This window comes from Megalobrama amblycephala, linkage group LG1 (assembly GCF_018812025.1).
Source record: "Megalobrama amblycephala isolate DHTTF-2021 linkage group LG1, ASM1881202v1, whole genome shotgun sequence".
Lineage (NCBI taxonomy): Eukaryota > Metazoa > Chordata > Actinopteri > Cypriniformes > Xenocyprididae > Megalobrama > Megalobrama amblycephala.
The window spans coordinates 50,251,346-50,270,712 of record NC_063044.1 but is presented as its reverse complement, the minus strand read 5'-3'; the positions used below and the strand labels follow the sequence as shown (position 1 = coordinate 50,270,712).

The 19,367-nt window shown below is 37.3% G+C and overlaps 1 protein-coding gene across 2 annotated transcripts in view; it reads left to right on the top strand.

Annotated features, from left to right (window-relative positions):
• LOC125273580 (protein shisa-9) overlaps window positions 1-19,367 on the top strand; it is a 95,075-nt gene that overhangs the window by 44,467 nt on the left and 31,241 nt on the right. For both annotated transcript variants that reach the window (XM_048199088.1, XM_048199079.1), the window contains exon 3: window positions 2,860-2,975. In XM_048199088.1, coding sequence (XP_048055045.1) covers window positions 2,860-2,975 — 116 coding nt within the window. The remainder of the gene's footprint in view (window positions 1-2,859; window positions 2,976-19,367) is intronic.

The following is a 19,367-nucleotide window of genomic DNA, read 5'->3' as shown; positions in this document are numbered from 1 at the left end:
ATCCGATGGCTCGGTGAGGCCTTCATAGGGAGCAATGACACTTCCTCTCTCAAGATCCATTAATGTACTAAAAACATATTTAAATCAGTTCATGAGAGTACAGTGGTTCAATATTAATGTTATAAAGCGACATGAATATTTTTGGTGCGCCAAAAAAACAAAATAACGACTTATTTAGTGATGGCCGATTTCAAAACACTGCTTCAGGAAGATTCGGAGCACAAATGAATCAGTGTATGGAATCTGCTGTTCGGAGCGCCAAAGTCATGTGATTTCAGTTTGACACGCGATCTGAATCATGATTCGATACACTGATTCATTTGTGCTCCGAATCTTCCTGAAGCAGTGTTTTGAAATCGGCCATCACTAAATAAGTCTTTATTTTGTTTTTTTTGCCGCACCAAAAATATTCTAGTCACTTTATAACATTAATATTGAACCACTGTACTCACATGAACTCATTTAAATATGTTTTAGTACATTAATGGATCTTGAGAGAGGAAGTGTCATTGCTCCCTATGGAGGCCTCACAGAGCCATCGGATTTCAACTAAAATATCTTAATTTGTGTTCCGAAGATTAATGGTCTTACGGGTGTGAAACGGCATGAGGGTGAGTAATAAATGACAGAATTTTCATATTTGGGTGAACTAACCCTTTAATACTATTAATAATAAGTACTTTGGTTTTATTTGGATAGTAAATACTGTTGATAACTGAGCATTTGAAAGACATGAAAGAAGTGTTAACCTCAAATGCCGCAATGAGGAGACATTATACATCATTGCTATTGATGACAATCATCATAACTGACCACAGAACGTCACGAATGACCAATCAGAATCAAGCAATTAAGAGAGCCTTGTAATAAAATGGAATGGGGTGCTTCTCAAACGGAAGGCTGCATCCTAGTGAGGATTTCCTTCCCAGTCCTTCAGAAGCTTGTAGGCTAAAGTCCTCCTCAGCAATAAACGCTGGAATGAGACGGTCTAGTAAGTGTGCATGGCTACATCACACATGTTCCTGCCCCCATGGTCATGGCACAAAAATACTATTGAAACATAATTTTGAAAACATACTTATTCAAAATCTGTCTTTTTATTAATGCAATCCAGTGAATGACAACCAGTTTAGTGTTAAGTGATTAATTTACACCAAAACAAAAGATACCATGTATGTCTTCATCTCCAAAAACATTATTTTTCTCTTATATTTCATAATGAACTCAGACAATCTCAGTGCTGATTCAGTTCTTTTTCATGAATTGGAACGTGTGCAAAAGATTGTTGATGTGAAGGACACACTTGATGCATCCTTCAAAATGAGCTGAATTAAGGACACAAAACAAAGGCTGCCTTCCAAAGATCCTTCAAATTGAGGCCTTCAGTGGCGCTTAATGACATGGCAGCCAAGATATGCGGCCTTACAAGGACGTAGCTTTTCATTTGAGAAACACCCATATACTCTTTCGCTAAGTCCCTCTTTAAAGGGCTATATGTAGAATTCAAAAACCTTTGTTATTAGTGACACCGGTGGCCATTAAGTGAACTGCAGCCAACAACTTACTGCTTGTGCTTGCACTCGTAATGTACAAAAGACTGAATGCGATTCAATGCCCCGTAGTTCACTGACAAGCTACGCAATATCGCGTTCATTATCGAAGGCGATTCATCTGCGATATGAACGCGATATTGCGTAGCTTGTCAGTGATCTACGGTTCTGTCTATTAAATGCCGCTCCATTTGAAAGCAGCTGATGGCGATTTAGCGGTAATCAGGGAACCAGCTTTACTGACCAAATGCGCGTGACAATCGCATGCGATATATCGCCCAGCCCTAATGCCCCGATATACTCACAGCGAATTTGTGGAATTACCTGTAGAAGCTGAAAATACCTTCTCAGCATTATACTGTTAACAAACAATTCACAGGCATCATGTCGACAGATTAGGTGATTAAAATTAGACTGTTATTATTGTTTGATTATAAAGTATATGTGAGACTACAGACTATATAGTTGTGGTTATGTGAGACTATAGTTTGAATGAATACCTTTTCTTTGCATAAAACATTGACATTACAGTACAGAATAGCTCGTTCGGCATTATCCTGAACATTGTATAAAGCATTCGTTTCATGTGTCATAGAATGGAAGAGAGGCTCTCGAGAGCGCATGTAAACATCATTCTTTCGATTTTCCCAGTAAAAACGTCCTGAGTCCTTAACATAAAAATCAGTCTACAGGCTTTCATAGACAACCTAGGAAGTTGAGGAAGTGTTTGTGCTTTTTTTATTTTTATAAAGGATCTGTATGTTCTGGATTTTCTAAACAATTTTATGCAAATGATTCACTTGCAATGTTTACATAAACATTGATTCAGGTCATTGCAGTGTTGAAAGTGAAAGGTTTGCAGAAACTTTAGTGAATGTGATCAACTATAATCACTTTCAAATAAAGTTCTTCTCATTTTAATTGACTGTAAGAAGTATTTGCCTCAACTTCAATTTGCCGTCTCTGCAGTTTTTAATCACATTACTAAATAATTTCAAAATTTATTTACAGAAAACGTATAAAAATACATCCCAGTGTCATAATTCTTTCCTAAAATAAATCTTCAGCACTTTATGAGCATGGTTACTAAAAATCACACCGTTCATGAAAATCTCATGTTCATTCCTCACCTCAAGACACGTCTTGCCAGGTTTCTAAGACTTGAAGACAAATGACTTGAGTAAGTGAGACGTGACTTGGACCGAAAGCAAAACTCTGGTGTGGAATCATGTCTGGTTTGTATCGCTCGCCCTTGTTTGCCAAGTGCCCTGCTGAGAAACTGATGGTGTACAAACCTGTCTCTTTTTAGGGCCCTGACAGAACTGCTGAAACAGCCAGGCGAGGCCGGGGGCGTGGACAGAGGAGGAGGCCACCACCCAATCGGATCCAATGGCATCTCTGGCAGGTCAATGCGCACCAACAACGGTGAGTCAGAGCTCCAGACATATACTATAGAGTGTAGAGTCTCTGCTGAGCTCAATCACAGGGACTCAAAGACGAAATTGAACGTCAAATGAAATACAATGAACATCAAACATTCAATGCTGGGGGAAAAAGGGACCTTGACAGGTTGCTTGCATTTCTGCTTCCGTCACCAATTCTCAGATATGAGCTCTGCAGATTTTGGCACATGAATGTGAATTATTGATCATGTAACTATTTAAATATGTGAGTTTAAATACTTTCTCTATCCCGGCTTAATATGCTGCTTAATGTACTTTATGTTTATCCAGTCAGACTTATGTTTTTAATTCTTTTGACTTGTACCAAAGCCCCTTTCAGGCAAGTCATTTCACTCGGCGACCATGTTTGAAATGCCTCTTGGGCAGCTATTTCAGTCATGCAAGTACAGCTCCTATCGCTTTGAATGGGGAAACATCAAATTCTCCAAAGCTGTTGGCCAAGCTTATGATTAAATTTCATATTTGAAATCACCAATGAAATCTGACAACAACTGTCTCATAAATTATACACAACAGCTTAAATAAAGCATAAAATTAATGGAAAACAAATGTCATCATTGTAAAAAACATACCTTGACAAAGGCTTTGTGCCGAAACGTTGGCTAATAAAAACTTTTTGCAAGTCAGTGTGTGGTCAAACCTCATGTATATTTAGCCATGTCATCATTTAACATCATTCTCGCACAATCACGATCCATTAAATGATTGTCAGATACACATTGGCCAACAACATTATTGATGAGACCTCAGCAAAAGCACTGAGGCTTTAAAGGCTATCACCTTTTGACCCTGTGAGGGTAATGAACTGGAATGAGGGAGTAATTAAATTTGCGGATATGAGAGATCCTACTGCTGCTCCCTCTCAGCCTTGGAAAAGGAAGTGGCTTAACGAAGCAACTGTGCTAATTAAGGCATAATTAAGAAACTTCAGCCAAGACCTGCTGATCAAGAACACACTGTCCTTCTGTCTGAGTATTAGGGACCCATTTATCTCTCTATCTCACACACGCACTTCATCACAGGTGTGAGTATTTCTTGAGAGTGTGAGAATTTCCACTGTGTCAGTGTTTCTGCTCGTTCTTCTTTTATCTTCTTCCTTTTCTAAATCCACCCCTTCATTGAGTGTTTAATTAAGTGCTCATTAAACCAGCTTGATCACACAAAGGGTCACAAGGGTTTAAGAACGATCCATCTGCATACACACACACACACACACACACACAACCAAAGAGTCGTGACAGGTAAACCCATGTTGACACAGGTGGTCAGGAAGGACGGATGAATGGAAATGAGAGCACCAACATTAAATTAATTTCTTGATAAATATAATCATAACGGCATTGAATAATTATGTTGATATTATTGTGTGATAAAGTCTAATTTCAGTTGGTTCATTATCTTAAAGGGTTAGTTCACCCAAAAATGAAAATTCTGTCATTAATTACTCATCCTCGTGCTGTTTTACACCCGTGAGATCTTCGGAACACAAATTAAGATATTTTTGTTGAAATCCGATGGCTCGGTGAGGCCTGCATAGGGAGCAATGACATTTCCTCTCTCAAGATCCATTAATGTACTAAAAACATATTTAAATCAGTTCATGTGAGTACAGTGGTTCAATATTAATATTATAAAGCGACGAGAATATTTTTGGAGCGCCAAAAAAAACAAAATAACGACTTATTTAGTGATGGCCGATTTCAAAACACTGCTTCAGGAAGCTTCGTTATGATTCTTTTGTGTCGAATCATGATTCGGATCGTGTGTCAAACCGCCAACGGCTGAAATCACATGACTTTCGTGCTCCGAACCGCTGATTCATTTGTGCTCTGATGCTTCCTGAAGCAGTGTTTTGAAATCGGCCATCACTAAATAAGTCATTATTTTGTTTTTTTTAATATTAATATTGAACCACTGTACTCACATGAACTGATTTAAATATGTTTTTAGTTCATTAATGGATCTTGAGAGAGGAAATGTCATTGCTCTCTATGAAGGCCTCACAGAGCCATCGGATTTCAACAAAAATATCTCAATTATAAAATAATTTCCATTTTTGGGTGAACTAACCCTTTAACATAGCAATCTAGTTCATTTTAACAAAACAAAAGAGCAGTGTGGAAACATTAGGCATAGAAAAATATATAATAAATGTATATAAATAAAACAACAAATTATATATAATTATACTATGGAGCTGCTGAATGCTTGAAGAATGTTCTAAGGTTTTCAGGGAATGCACGGCTAAAGTAGTTCCAGGCAGGTCTTGATCGCATTAAGGGCCCTATAATACACCCGGCGCAATGCGACGCAAGGCGCAGCGCAAGTGTGTTTGCTAGTTTGCGTCCGGCGCCGTTTGCATTTTCCCGTTCAGCGCCACGTCCTTAAATTAGTAAATGCATTTGCGCCAGTTAGTGCGCCCATGGGTGTGCTGGTCTAAAAAAGAGGTGTGTTCAGGCGCATTGCTATTTTAAGGAGCTGAAAATAGACTGCGCCATAGACCAACTCAAACCTGGTGTAAAGTCTAAAGTCAATGGCGCAATATTTTTTTGTTAGAGCGCATTGGTAGAAACTGCGCCTCTGGGCGCGTCCACAGTGCGCATTGACTTTGCTTATTACACACAGGGATGCGCATCACACAAACATGCCAAATATTAAAAACAAAAGGATTACAGTGTAAAAGAATATTATTGTGTAGGCTACATAAATATAAAAGCGTTCAGCTTTTCCGCCAACAAATTCCGCCATGTAAATAGCAATCTGCCATGGCGCGAGCGCATCTCGCTCTTAAAGGGAATGGGAGATGACACTCTGATCGGTTTATTGAATGTTACGGCCATTACTCATTAAGAGAATAGGGACAACCCATTTCTAAAATGCGCCCCGGCGCACGGACCGTTTTTCCGTCGTTAAAATAGCAAAAGTGGATTTGGACACACCCTGAGTGCACCTGCACCGTGCGCTTTACACTTTGCGTTTAGATCGTTAAAATAGGGCCCCATATGTCCATATCACTTTGCCAAATGATTTCAGTTATTTCAAAGGTCCTTACAGCCTACAACAGCTAAGAACCAAAACCCACGATGACACTGACCAATCAAATATAGTAAGCAATAGGATAAAAATGGTAAATTATTGTCATGTTTTTTTGCCACAAAATTATGTACACTCACACAGAAGCATGTTGTCAGCGCTGCTCTGACAATTTTATCAGTAAAATAGTTTAGCAGCTTAAAAGCTGCATGACATTTCTCATTAGCGAGATATTAACGTCGCTGTTCTTGAAGCTTATAAACTTACAGTTTCGCTATTAGTAGAGACACTGCTGCCGAACACTGTTTTGAGAGATGCACAGACTCAGTTAATTCACACACGCTTAATCTCTCTCTCTAATAACTGCTATAGTTATTATAAACTCTAATAGTCTGCTATCAATGGCTCAAGCCTCCGTTACTAGCTCTAAAATGACGCTTCAAAATTAGCAACGGAAGCGTGGGATGAGATGGGATTAGTCCTACACACAAGAGCGTTTGAAGGACAAAAACCTGAAAATGTCTTAAAATACAACATCTGAACAGTCTTGAGGTGTGGTAACCGAAGTATAAGTGAAATAATTGACTCTGGTCCATTGAATTATTATAAAATACCTCACACCACCACGGGTGTGCATTATTTTCTAATAATTCAATGGCCTGTCATCAATTATTCCTTACATAACCCTAAATTTTGGATTTTAAAGTAGTCCGCAATCTCAAGTCCACCACCTGAAAAAAGTTTGAGAACCACTTTCCTTGAGGAAAGAAATGACATTTGAGGAATCAAGAAAACCAATAGGTGAGGGAACCTGGCAGAGAAAAATAGAAGGAAAATGAGACAGAGTTTGAATGAATAAATAGTGAGAGAGAGATGGGAGGGAAGGGAAAAGACCTAAGGGGAGGAATAAAGAAAAAGAGAATGAGACAAGAGGAAAGATGAATGAGTGTGGGAGAGGAATGGTGTGGGTGTGATAGGCTGTCGAATGGAAGGAGAATTAGAGTGATGTTTATAGAGGAGAATGAGAACTGAATGAAAGAACTGTCTCTCCCTCTTTCATCATCCTTCCATCCCAGCTCATCAACTCTCGGAAATCCTAGGGTCATGACGTTCTCCCGAAGCATATGCTTTCAATAAGTACCATTATGAATTTTATAGTTCCGATTATGATTGTCGTTAGGGATGTTTGCGACGAATAACAATTTAATCATATCTAAGTTTTGTATAAACACAATGCATTAAATTCAGGTGTGTGGCTCAACCCACAGTGATTGTGCTACGGACAATTGATCGGTTGAGGAGAGGTGCATTACATTTTCAAACTTGTGAATGAAAAATGGGGGAAAACATCCCATAGAATTACATTGAAGGAGTGGCTTGAGCCATACCTAGAGACTCGGGTCAGGTCTTTTGACCTCAACCACCCAGAGCAATCACATGACAATGCCCTTGCAATCACCCACAAATACCCTAGCATCATAGTGGCAAGTTTTGCACTTTTCTTTGGTCAGGATTGAAAGGAAAATGGATGCTGCCAAGTATATCCAAATTCTTGAGGAAAACATACATCCCTCTGCTAGACAGCTGAAGATGGGCAGGTCATTCAGCTTACAACATGACAATGATCCTAAAATACTGCCAAAAGAACAACGCAATAGCTTAAGGACAGAAAGGTAAATATCCTCGAGGAACAGGACTTTCCGCTAACCTTAAATCCGACTGGATGGAATTGAAGAGAACAGTCGATTGCTGCTCACCACAGAATTTGACTGAACTTGAGTAATTCTGCAAGGAAGAATGGGCAAATATTCCCCAATCTAGGTGTGCAAAGCTAGTACAGACATATCCAAAAAGATTAATGGCTGTGATTAAAGCAAAAGGTGGATCAATGAAGTATTAAATCAGGGGACTGATGACTTTCCCAACCCTGTTATTCTAGTTTTTCAGTTTTTTATTAATTTTCAGAACTGTTGCTTTTTCTTTCATTAGTTTAATGTTGTAAGGCAAGATTTGTAAATAAAGCTAGAAAAAGTTTTTTTTTTTTTTTTGGAATTGGTTTTGATTTCAGGCTGTACGACATTTAACTGTTTCAAAGGGGTTTGATGATTTTCTATGGGCACTGTAAGTATCTTAGCTTTCTTGTAGTCAGCTTTTGAACACAGCACAAAGACTTTAATTTGAGCTACACATTTCAGAAAATGAGTATGTGTGATTGACAGATTGCCTGTGACAGGTGGAGAGATGTTCTTGTTCATTGTACAGTAAACCTTACAGTTCATCTTTGCTGTCTGACCGAGCAGTCAGACGCCTCTGGAAACGCCTTTAGGCAAAAACACTTCCATTTTTTTTTTTCACCTGCTCTGGAGAGATGCATCTCTTAAGCAGATGATTTTACTGCTGAAATAAGCATGTTTTAACTGCATTTCTAAAGATACAGATCTCACGGGTCTGGCTGAGTGCAAAATGCTTCATATGTGCAGCTAATGAGTGCAACAGCATGAGTTGTCACACTGTTTGCATTTGATGATGAGACATTGCGTTGTTTGTGTGCGCGTAAGAGAGAAAGACTCTGTGCCATATGTGCCAATCATGTTCTTGGCAGACAGCATGTGTGTGTCAGTGTGTGTGTGTGTGTGTGTGTGGGCCGAGGCGGATTGTACTACAGACCACCCATGAAAAACAAATCCATCACATCAAAAATGTGTGTGTGTGTTGAGGGTGACGTGTGTGTCCATATGTCTGGGAGTATATTTTTATCAGTGTTGCTACTATACATGCAGTCTAGCACTGGTTGTATGAATAATGTTTCATAAATAGGATACATCTGAACAGGAATGGCAGCAGGTTGAAGAAAAAAAGAAAAAGACATTTTTCTGAATTAAAAATGCAAATTTGTGTGAAAAATTACTATAATACTATATGTCTGTTGATTGACTCAGAACATTAAGGATGTAAACACAGTATATATTATATATTCTTTACACACTCACACACATAAAAATATTTTTAACGTCCTAGAAAACACCAAGAACAAGATATAGCCTATATACATTATAGATGCTCTGAAATTTTAGCTACCGAAAATGTTCGGCCAAAACAGCTTCTCCGATGGCATGTTTTGACTGTGTTTGGAATCTGTTTCATGCACACAACGTGGATAAGCTACAACAGTTAAACATGTCAGCTGTGTGGACATTAACTCTGGATTGACAATATTAATTTCTAAATCTAATCTAAAATCTTTTCATCTGTGCTATTTTCTGTTGATACGTGAACAAAACTTCATTCAACATTTGTAGTGTGCCTGCCATCCAATAATTGCAAAAAAGCTGTCAATTTCATTGTGAAATTCAAACAACAAAACATTGTTTTAATTACCTTTAATACGGCATGACAGATCACTAGCCGTCTCATTTCAAGTGGCAGCACAGATCCTCTTTACTACTATATAAATTATAATACATTTTGGTTATGTATATATATTCAAAATCTATGTTGAGCATTTATATTTCAGAAAATATATATATATATATATATATATATATATATATTTTTTTTTTTTTCCCTATAATATAAATGCTTGATATAGATTTAATATTTTTCACATATGCCCTTGAGAATCTGCACCATTGTGACTGACCAGACATTTACTGTGCCTGCATCATGTGTGTAAAGTGTAATGAAGTGGAAGTTTGATCACACCCTCTCTTACCAACCAGTTCCAGCGGCCTTCCGCTGACCCCAGCAGCTGTGGGCACCACACACACACACACACACACACACACACACACACACACACACACACACACACACACACACACACACACGCACACATTTCAGTCTCAGATGTACTGAACAAACAGCAGGACATTATCCCAATCTTCCAATCTTCCACAGCAGGACAGAGCATTCATTTCATCGCTGCATGTCTTCATAACAGGGTTAAACTGATCTGAGGCCTGTTCTAATGCTCACTGATCTAAGCTCTTTTGATGTTTCCAGAGAGCAGAGGTGATTTCTGCACTGAGCCTGAAGCTAAACTGGCTGCAGAACCAGTAATCAGGATCCGTTAGCAGCCATGATGCTCTCTCTTGGAGAATCACTGCAAAAATACAGTTCTTAACACTTATGTTTCAGACAAAATATCTAAAAATATTTAAAACAACATAAATGTACTTGAGAAGCAACAGTGCATAAGATATTAAGACTTGTTTTCAGAGAAAGTATCTTTAATGACTGCATTTTGTCTTGCTGCTTTCATGTTTTTTTAAAGTTAAAACAAGTGAAAAAAATCTGCCAGTGCAGTAAGACATAATGCACTTATTTTCATGATGCAAACTATGAAAACAAGTCTTAATATTTTATGCAGTGTGGCTTCTTAAGTACATGTATCTTGATTCAAATCATTTTAGATATTTTGACTAAAATATAAGACAAAAATAACCAAACATATTAAGATATTTTTACACGAAACTAATTCAAAAAGACTTCTATGAACATGAATGTCAAATCATGTAAGTTGTTGAGGAGAGGTACTAATACTTTTCTAAGGAATTGCCAAAAAAATAAATATAAAATTGAGATTCTTTTTTGTTGCTAGTACAAACCCGATTCCAAAAAAGTTGGGACACTATACAAATTGTGAATAAAAAAGGAATGCAATAATTTACAAATCTCATAAACTTATATTTTATTCACAATAGAATATAGATAACATATCAAATGTTGAAATTGAGACATTTTGAAATGTCATGCCAAATATTGGCTCATTTTGGATTTCATGAGAGCTACACATTCCAAAAAAGTTGGAACAGGTAGCAATAAGAGGCCAGAAAAGTTAAATGTACATATAAGGAACAGCTGGAGGACCAATTTGCAACTTATTAGGTCATTTGGCAACATGATTGGGTATAAAAAGAGCCTCTCAGAGTGGCAGTGTCTCTCAGAAGTCAAGATGGGCAGAGGATCACCAATTCCCCCAATGCTGCGGCGAAAAATAGTGGAGAAATATCAGAAAGGAGTTCGTCAGAGAAAAATTGCAAAGAGTGTGAAGTTATCATCATCTACAGTGCATAATATCATCCAAAGATTCAGAGAATCTGGAACAATCTCTGTGCGTAAGGGTCAAGGCCGGAAAAACACACTGGATGCCCGTGATCTTCGGGCCCTTAGACGGCACTGCATCACATAGAGGAATGCTACTGTGATCACAAGATGGGCTCAGGAATACTTCCAGAAAACATTGTCGGTGAACACAATCCACCGTGCCATTCGCCGTTGCCGGCTAAAACTCTATAGGTCAAAAAAGAAGCCATATCTAAACATGATCCAGAAGCGCAGACGTTTTCTCTGGGCCAAGGCTCATTTAAAATGGACCGTGACAAAGTGGAAAACTGTTCTGTGGTCAGACGAATCAAAATTTCTTTTTGGAAAACTGGGACGCCATGTCATCCGGACTAAAGAGGACAAGGACGACCCAAGTTGTTATCAGCGCTCAGTTCAGAAGCCTGCATCTCTGATGGTATGGGGTTGCATGAGTGCGTGTGGCATGGGCAGCTTACACATCTGGAAAGGCACCATCAATGCTGAAAGGTATATCCAAGTTCTAGAACAACATATGCTCCCATCCAGACGTCGTCTCTTTCAGGGAAGACCTTGCATTTTCCAACATGACAATGCCAGACCACATACTGCATCAATTACAACATCATGGCTGCGCAGAAGAAGGATCCGGGTACTGAAATGACCAGCCAGCAGTCCAGATCTTTCACCCATAGAAAACATTTGGTGCATCATAAAGAGGAAGATGCAACAAAGAAGACCTAAGACAGTTGAGCAACTAGAAGCCTGTATTAGACAAGAATGGGACAACATTCCTATTCCCGAACTTGATCAACTTGTCTCCTCAGTCCCCAGACGTTTGCAGACTGTTATAAAAAGAAGAGGGGATGCCACACAGTGGTAAACATGGCCTTGTCCCAACTTTTTTGAGATGTGTTGATGCCATTAAATTTAAAATTAACTTATTTTTCCCTTAAAATGATACATTTTCTCAGTTTAAACATTTGATATGTCATCTATGTTGTATTCCGAATAAAATATTGAAATTTGAAACTTCCACATCATTGCATTGTTTTTATTCACAATTTGTACAGAGTCCCAACTTTTTTGGAATCGGGTTTGTAAACAATCACCCAGAATACCATAGGAACTAGATAGCAATGTGGCAAACACCACTTCAAAACATGTAAATGTCTACTGTAAGTAGGGTAGGATGTTAATAATTCTTTCCTGTGATGTTCTGCAGGATCTCAAAGCCCTTTGTATTTCTCCTAATTAAGAAGATTATTACAGCGTGACCTTCTGCATACAGCCTGTTACCGCTGAAAGGTCATCTTAGAAAAGGTGGAATCTCAAGAAAGACAAAAATCACAAGTGCTTCAGAAAAAAAAAAAATCAAATAGAATGTTTGAAGATGTCTTGATGGTCAGAAATATTTGGAATGGGCTGTTTGTGTTGTAGTAGGACAATATTTGAAATCAATGCTTTAAATAAAGGTCATTGCACAACAAAAATAGTTAGGGTTAGCTGTGGAAGTTCCCTCCCCTTACATTCACACAAGATATGTGCCAACCACTAAATACATTAAAATGGGCTTTACTGAATAAATAAAACAATAAAAGGATTAAAAGTTACTTTCCAATAGACCGTATAGACATAATAGTGATGCACAATTTAAAGTGATGATTCACATCAAGGTCAAACAAAACAAAAATGTGTAAAAAAAAAAAAAAGAAGAAATTCTCTCCAAACTCATTCTCTCCAATCTTTTTCCAAAGCTAACAAAGCAACATACTGTACTGTGGTCAGACCCATAATCATCTGGTGCAAGTGTGCAATTCAGTTAAAGTTACTTCACTGCACTTTGAAAGGATCGATGTCGGCATGTCGCCATGGCAATTTAACAACAGGAAGCTTCCTGCAAATGCACCAATCATAAAGCTGTCATAGAATATGTCAATCAAACATGCATTGATGTCTGTGTGAAAGGAGTATGATTAAAGGGGAAAGAGAAAAGTACAATGTGAGAGTAAGCGAGAGGGAGAAAGAACGAGGGATCAAGTTGAGATATGCTTTTTAGGAAATGGAGTGGAAAGCCTGAAAATACGAAAAACTCAGAACAGTGGAAAATGTTGCCCTTTCAACCCCTCTCCTTCCATCTGAAAGAGGTTTAAATGTCACAAGGCAGATGGTACATGTGGTCTGAGCAGAAACACCGAAATGTCAAGCATAGACGGATGACGTATTTATGCATTTCTGTTAATACATGACTTTAACCCTAGAATGCTTACGTGGCGAGTTCTTTTTTTGCGGCGTTTTTCGCATTTCATCCAAAATGTAGTTAGATATATGGGTTTAAAGTCACATTCATGTCCTTCCAAACCATCCGTGGAACACAAAAGCCTGTCACTCTTTTCCATGCAATCACAATGAATGAGGAACTGAGATTTTAAAGCCTCAAAAAGGACACAAAAGCATCATAAAAGTCTTCTTGAAGTAGTGTGTTCAATTGAGAAATAGTGATGCCTGACTTATAAATAAATCAATGGAATTCAATGGAATGAAAAGTTTCGATTCATTGATTGATTTGAATCACAATGCCTGGAAGAGAAGATTATCAGCAAATAAGTTAAATCTTATTTGGTTTCTTGCACAAACTTATTTGAAATATAGTGCATGAGTCATGGATTTCTTTTGTTATGCTTTTTGAAGCTAGACGGCATTTGAACAATATGAGGGTGAATAAATGATGACAAAAATTTGTGTGAACTATCCCTTTAAGGTGTCCTTGATCATTTGTTTTCATATTTAGTTTGCTATTTAACATTTAAAGGAAGTTTGTAGTAATACCCCTAGTTTCTATACAGTATGTTCCTATGGAATTCAATGCAATGGATTGAAAAATGTGTGCATGAGTGTGTTTGAGCTGAAAACTAATCTGGTATTTGACTTTCCAAAAATTTTATGTATTAAGATAGACAAGCTGTAGGCGGGATGTGTGTGTGTGCGAGACTCATCTAGTTTGACCTTCGTATATGTGACAGATGTTTTCAGATGTCCTCAAATCCAACTGTTTTTCATTGCTCTGTGGAAAACGGATGGTCAAATCCTGCAAAAGCTGTGTCAGAAGAAATGCTCTGATTTAGATTTATGTGCATGAAAAAGAGCATGACAAGATTAAGTATTTCTAAACCTTTCTAAATTTCAAAGAAAAAAAATGAAAATGTATCATTTACAAAGCCTCATGTCATCACTCCAAACTATACAACTTTATGTCATAAAAGTGGTCTGTACGAATTCCGTCCTTCAAAAAACTTGGAATATTATGGAGCCCAAGGGGACATGGTGATGGGGAAAAAGAAAATATGAGATGGAAGGTGTTGTAAAATTACATTTCAATGCTTCTGCGTTCTCTCACAACTTTTGTTGTGTTTTCTTGCAAATGTATTGCGCTCCCTTGAGAAACTTTGCGTTCTCTTGCAAAACTATTATAGTTATAGCAAACTCAAAGACTCTCAAGGGAACTCAAATGCATTAAACTGAATTTTTTCCTTCAATCAATTTTTTTTTTAACCATCACCATGTCCTCTTATGGGTCTGTAGAATATACAGCCACGTGGACTACTTTCATGGGGTATTTGTGTCCTTTTTGAAGCTTGAAAGCTAGTCTTGCTTCATAGTAATTGAATGGAAAAAGACATGGAATCTTCAAAAATTGTTCCACAGAAGAAAGAAAGTCATACAGTGAGGAAACAATGACAGAATTGTAATTTTTGTCTGAACAATCCCTTTAACGCACTACATCCTTGTAACTAAACACATACCCACCAGTTTCTCTCTAAATAACCACAACGAACAACCCTATGACATAGACACTTCTTTTAAAACATGCATTCGCAGTGACAGCATCAGCACATCATGAGAGAGAGAGGCATAAGAAAAGAGGAAAAAAGAGTGAGGGTTATTTAGTGTGACAGTAGAGCAGCTGGTCTTTATGTTAGACATCATACATGCCTTCTTCTCTCCCTCCGTCCTGTCTATTCTCATCCCTGTCTTTTTTCCCTTTCATTCATCGCCCTTCTCCCAAAACACAAGTAACTGCATGAATAACTCAAATGTGATTCAAAAGGCCTTCAAAAACCTCTCATCTTCCCTTTGTCATTCGATTTCTGCCATTTTCAACAATATTTGCTGCTCTTTCATTCTGGTTCTTCTATGCAGTCCAATTAGAGAGCTGTATGAGTGTTGGTGAACACCCCTTCTCTAAAGGTACATTGACCTAGCCCGACTGTGCTCTGATAGGGGCGGAACAGGGTCGTACCATCTGAAGAGCAGAGAGAGGGGGGACGGGTATTGGAGGTGGTTTGAAGGTCAGAAAGCTGCCGGTGTGTGTAAGAGCATCAATCAGGTTTAACTGAGCGCGTTCAGCCAAACACACACACACTCACACACACACACAAACTCACAATTGCTTTGCAAGCACTTTGTAGAGATTGGGTCAGGCTGTGCTGCTGAGTGAATGAATTGCATTGTACTGCATGCACACCGATCTCTTTAACACACACACACACAGACTGCACGTATGAATCGTGTTGGTCCATCAACGTTATAAATGGCTGGGCTGTACTTACCGCTGATTGCTGTATCTGCTACACGGGATCTGATGACACACACGCATGAAGTCTGGGGAGATTTGCTAATGTCCTGTGCTAATTATTTTAGTGTGTGTATGTTAGGTTTTTGTACGTGGCTTGTGGATCAAGTGGAATATGTGTCATTAAATTAGTTTCAGTCCATTGAGAAGCAGAAAAATAAAACCTTATTGGCTCTGGCAGAGCTCTCGCATGTGCACTGTGTGTGTGTGTGTGTGTGTGTGTGTTTAACAATCTACTAAATTTACCCTTGGGGATCAATAAAGTGTTTGTCTATCTATCTATCAACACTAATAAAAAAACTACCATGGTATTACCATGGTTTTAGACATACCCTGTTTTTTAGGTATTACATACTTTACCTCTTTTACGGTGGCCAAGAGAGTTCAGTGTGCTGCAACTGAAGAAAACACAAATAGAAAAAAAAAAAACACCAGCAAATGCTATTTATCCCTTTGACGCGTACGATCACACCGGTGTGATTAGAACGTTCAGCGCATCACGTGATCAACTGCCAAATTCAAATGTGAGTGCGCGCTTTGGCTGGCGCTAAACCAGAGACAGACGCGCGCAGCGCTTTTTATATATTACATATATGCAGTGTTTTCAACCAAATAATGTTCACTTTAGGTTTCAGACATTTAAATACACATGAGTACTAACAAAACAATATATTTAGAGTTTGTAAAATACCCAATGATGTCTATAGAAGCGGAAATAACAACCCTTTCCATTATAATTAGATGACACGTTTTATTCATATCAGATACACAGTGTGAAAGTAACTTTAAAGCTTACTTTATTCTTCCCCAGTTCACCGACTCACTTACTTTCATGTATTTCGGGAGAAAGTGGATAAATTCACGGGTTGTAAATCCAACAGATCCGATTCTCTGTGCGGCGCAAACTAACATGGCGGCGCCCATCACGCATATGGCTCAACTAACATGATCGTTATAAAGGTGTTTAAACAGCAAAGCACATCCACTTGCACATATTTGGCAATCGGAATATTAGATATTTCATGCTATAGTTAACAAATTTGTGAATATTTTGAATAAAAAAGGAAAAATTAAATGAAAGCAGATCATCATTCATACAGTGCTGCGGTGTGCCACGTAACAAGCAATGACGCGTTACCATGGAAACCATAAAGTGATACGTTCTAAATAACGGTCGCCTTGAAAAACGCATGCTGGGGGGTCAGCCAGAATATTTGAAACTTACCTGCGAAAGGGTTAATAACACATGCTGCAAATACTTACAACGCAACCAAATACAGAAACATGCTGCGTTTTTTTTCTGGCTGTTATACGGTGGGGGGCGCTATGACACATCTTCTGAAAGAGTACAGGATCTCCGGATCAAAACACAAGTGAAGAAGCAGCAGAAACAAGCGATAGAAGCATTCCTTACAGACATGAAATCTAATGTGATCATCAGACACTAAACAGCATATCGACGTGATCTACTTCATCTATGTTTTGATCATTGTTCTGAATCTGATCCGGACTAAAACATGATTTTCTCAGCATTTTGTTCAAAATGTTGCTTTTTTTTAAAATGAAATTTACCCACATTCAAGTGTTATTTAATAAAGAATGCATGAAGCTAAAATGTTTTTTTAAAGCAAAAGCTCAGTTCTTTTTTTATATATTGTATACTCAGATATTCAAATAACAAAATATTCTGGGGGCATGAAGATTTTGTGAAAAAATTATAAAAAACTGGCTGGCACTGGCTGGCAACTTTTAAAAAACAAACACTGGCAGGTAAAGAGTTAAGAATGGTACCAGAGTATACTTACAAAAAAGGACTATAGTACGGTGATGGCATCAGATGGTAATACCAGGGCACTCAGAAATATACCATGAAACTGAAATTCACAAGACCATAGTATTTACAAGGTATTTCAGAGAATACCATGGTAGATACTTTTTGCTTTATGGTTGCTTAATGGTTTAATCATGATACCATGGTAATATTTTTAAGCCATGTCCATGATTTTTGGCAAATGTAAAAATAATCTCGTACCATAAAGTACCTTAAAATAAATAAATATAATAATAAACATATAATACAAATAACTATCAAAAGGTTTTTTTTTTTAAATAAATTAATACTTTTATTCAGTAAATTAATCAAAAGTTAAAGACTTTTATATTGTTACAAAATATATCTATATCAAAAAAATGCTGTTCTTTTGAATTTGTTTATAAAATCATTCTGAAAAAAGAAACACAGTTTCCACAAAAAAATATTAAGCAGCACAACTGTTTTAAACACTGATAATAATAATAAATGTTTCTTGATCATCAAATCATCATATTAGAATGATTTCTAAAGGATCATGTGACAGGGAAGACTGATGCTGAAAATTCAGCTTTGACCACATGAATAAATTATATTTTAATATATATTCAAATAGAAAACAGTTATTTTAAATTGTAATAATATTCCACAATATTACTGTTTTACTGTATTTTTGATCAAATAAATGCAGCACTGATGAGCATAAAAAAACAACAAAAAAAACAACAACTTTTTAATCTTTGACTTTTGAATGGGTTTATATTCATCCAACCAATTCTTTGAGTAACTTGCATCAAGAGACCACATACTGATGCAAACACATACACTTCCTCTTGCGCTGTCAGTTACGTACTTCAGTCTGTGTTGTAAATCCCCAGATGTGCATTACAGCATCTCACTGAAGCCCTTATGCTCAAGAATATGGAAAATATCAGCTAGAAATATGCTAATAATGCAAACATCTGCATACAACCTTGTCCCAATTGATCTGTCCTGCTTGATTTTGTTCCATATTGTTCAAGCTCAAGTCAGTGTGCCTTAATGCGCATTTTCCTCTTACTCTCCCACACTAACAAAGAAACTGTTCATGATTAACTAATGATAAGACGAGAAATTAAACAGGGATAAATGTTTAGATTTTCTTAAGAAAATGTGAGTGGTGCTTGTCCATGCAAAACTCACCGCTACACGGTGCTAGAGTGTTCTGGCTGGTTTCCAGGGTGTTGCTATGCAGTTGGTGGTGTGGTCTGGGTGGTTACCAGGGTGTTGCTAGTGCAAGTAGCACTATTTAGGAAAAGACCATTTAAATTAAAGGCACAAATAATTGCAAAGAATTTGCCTTTGAAAGCCTCTGAACATTGCAAAATTATATTGAATATAAACAAAAAATTTGCCTGGTGCTCATGATATTCTTCAATATTCTATTATAGTGTAATATTAAGCAAAGTAAGCTAAAATTAAATCAGTGTGTGTGTATATATATATATATATATATATATATATATATATATATATATATACAGGGAGTGCAGAATTATTAGGCAAGTTGATTTTCTGATCATATTTTTTTCCCAAGCACATTTTACCAATTCCAATCCACATCAATCTTAATAACTACTATTAATATTGTTTTTAATCATTTATAAGTGATATATAATTGTTCATGAAGGCTGGAAATGAAAAATGCCTTATATTCAGGTGTGCAGAATTATTAGGCAAGTTTTCTTTTACAGGCAAAATGAGCCAAAAAAGAGATTTAACTCAGACTGAAAAGTCAAAAATTATTAAATACTCAT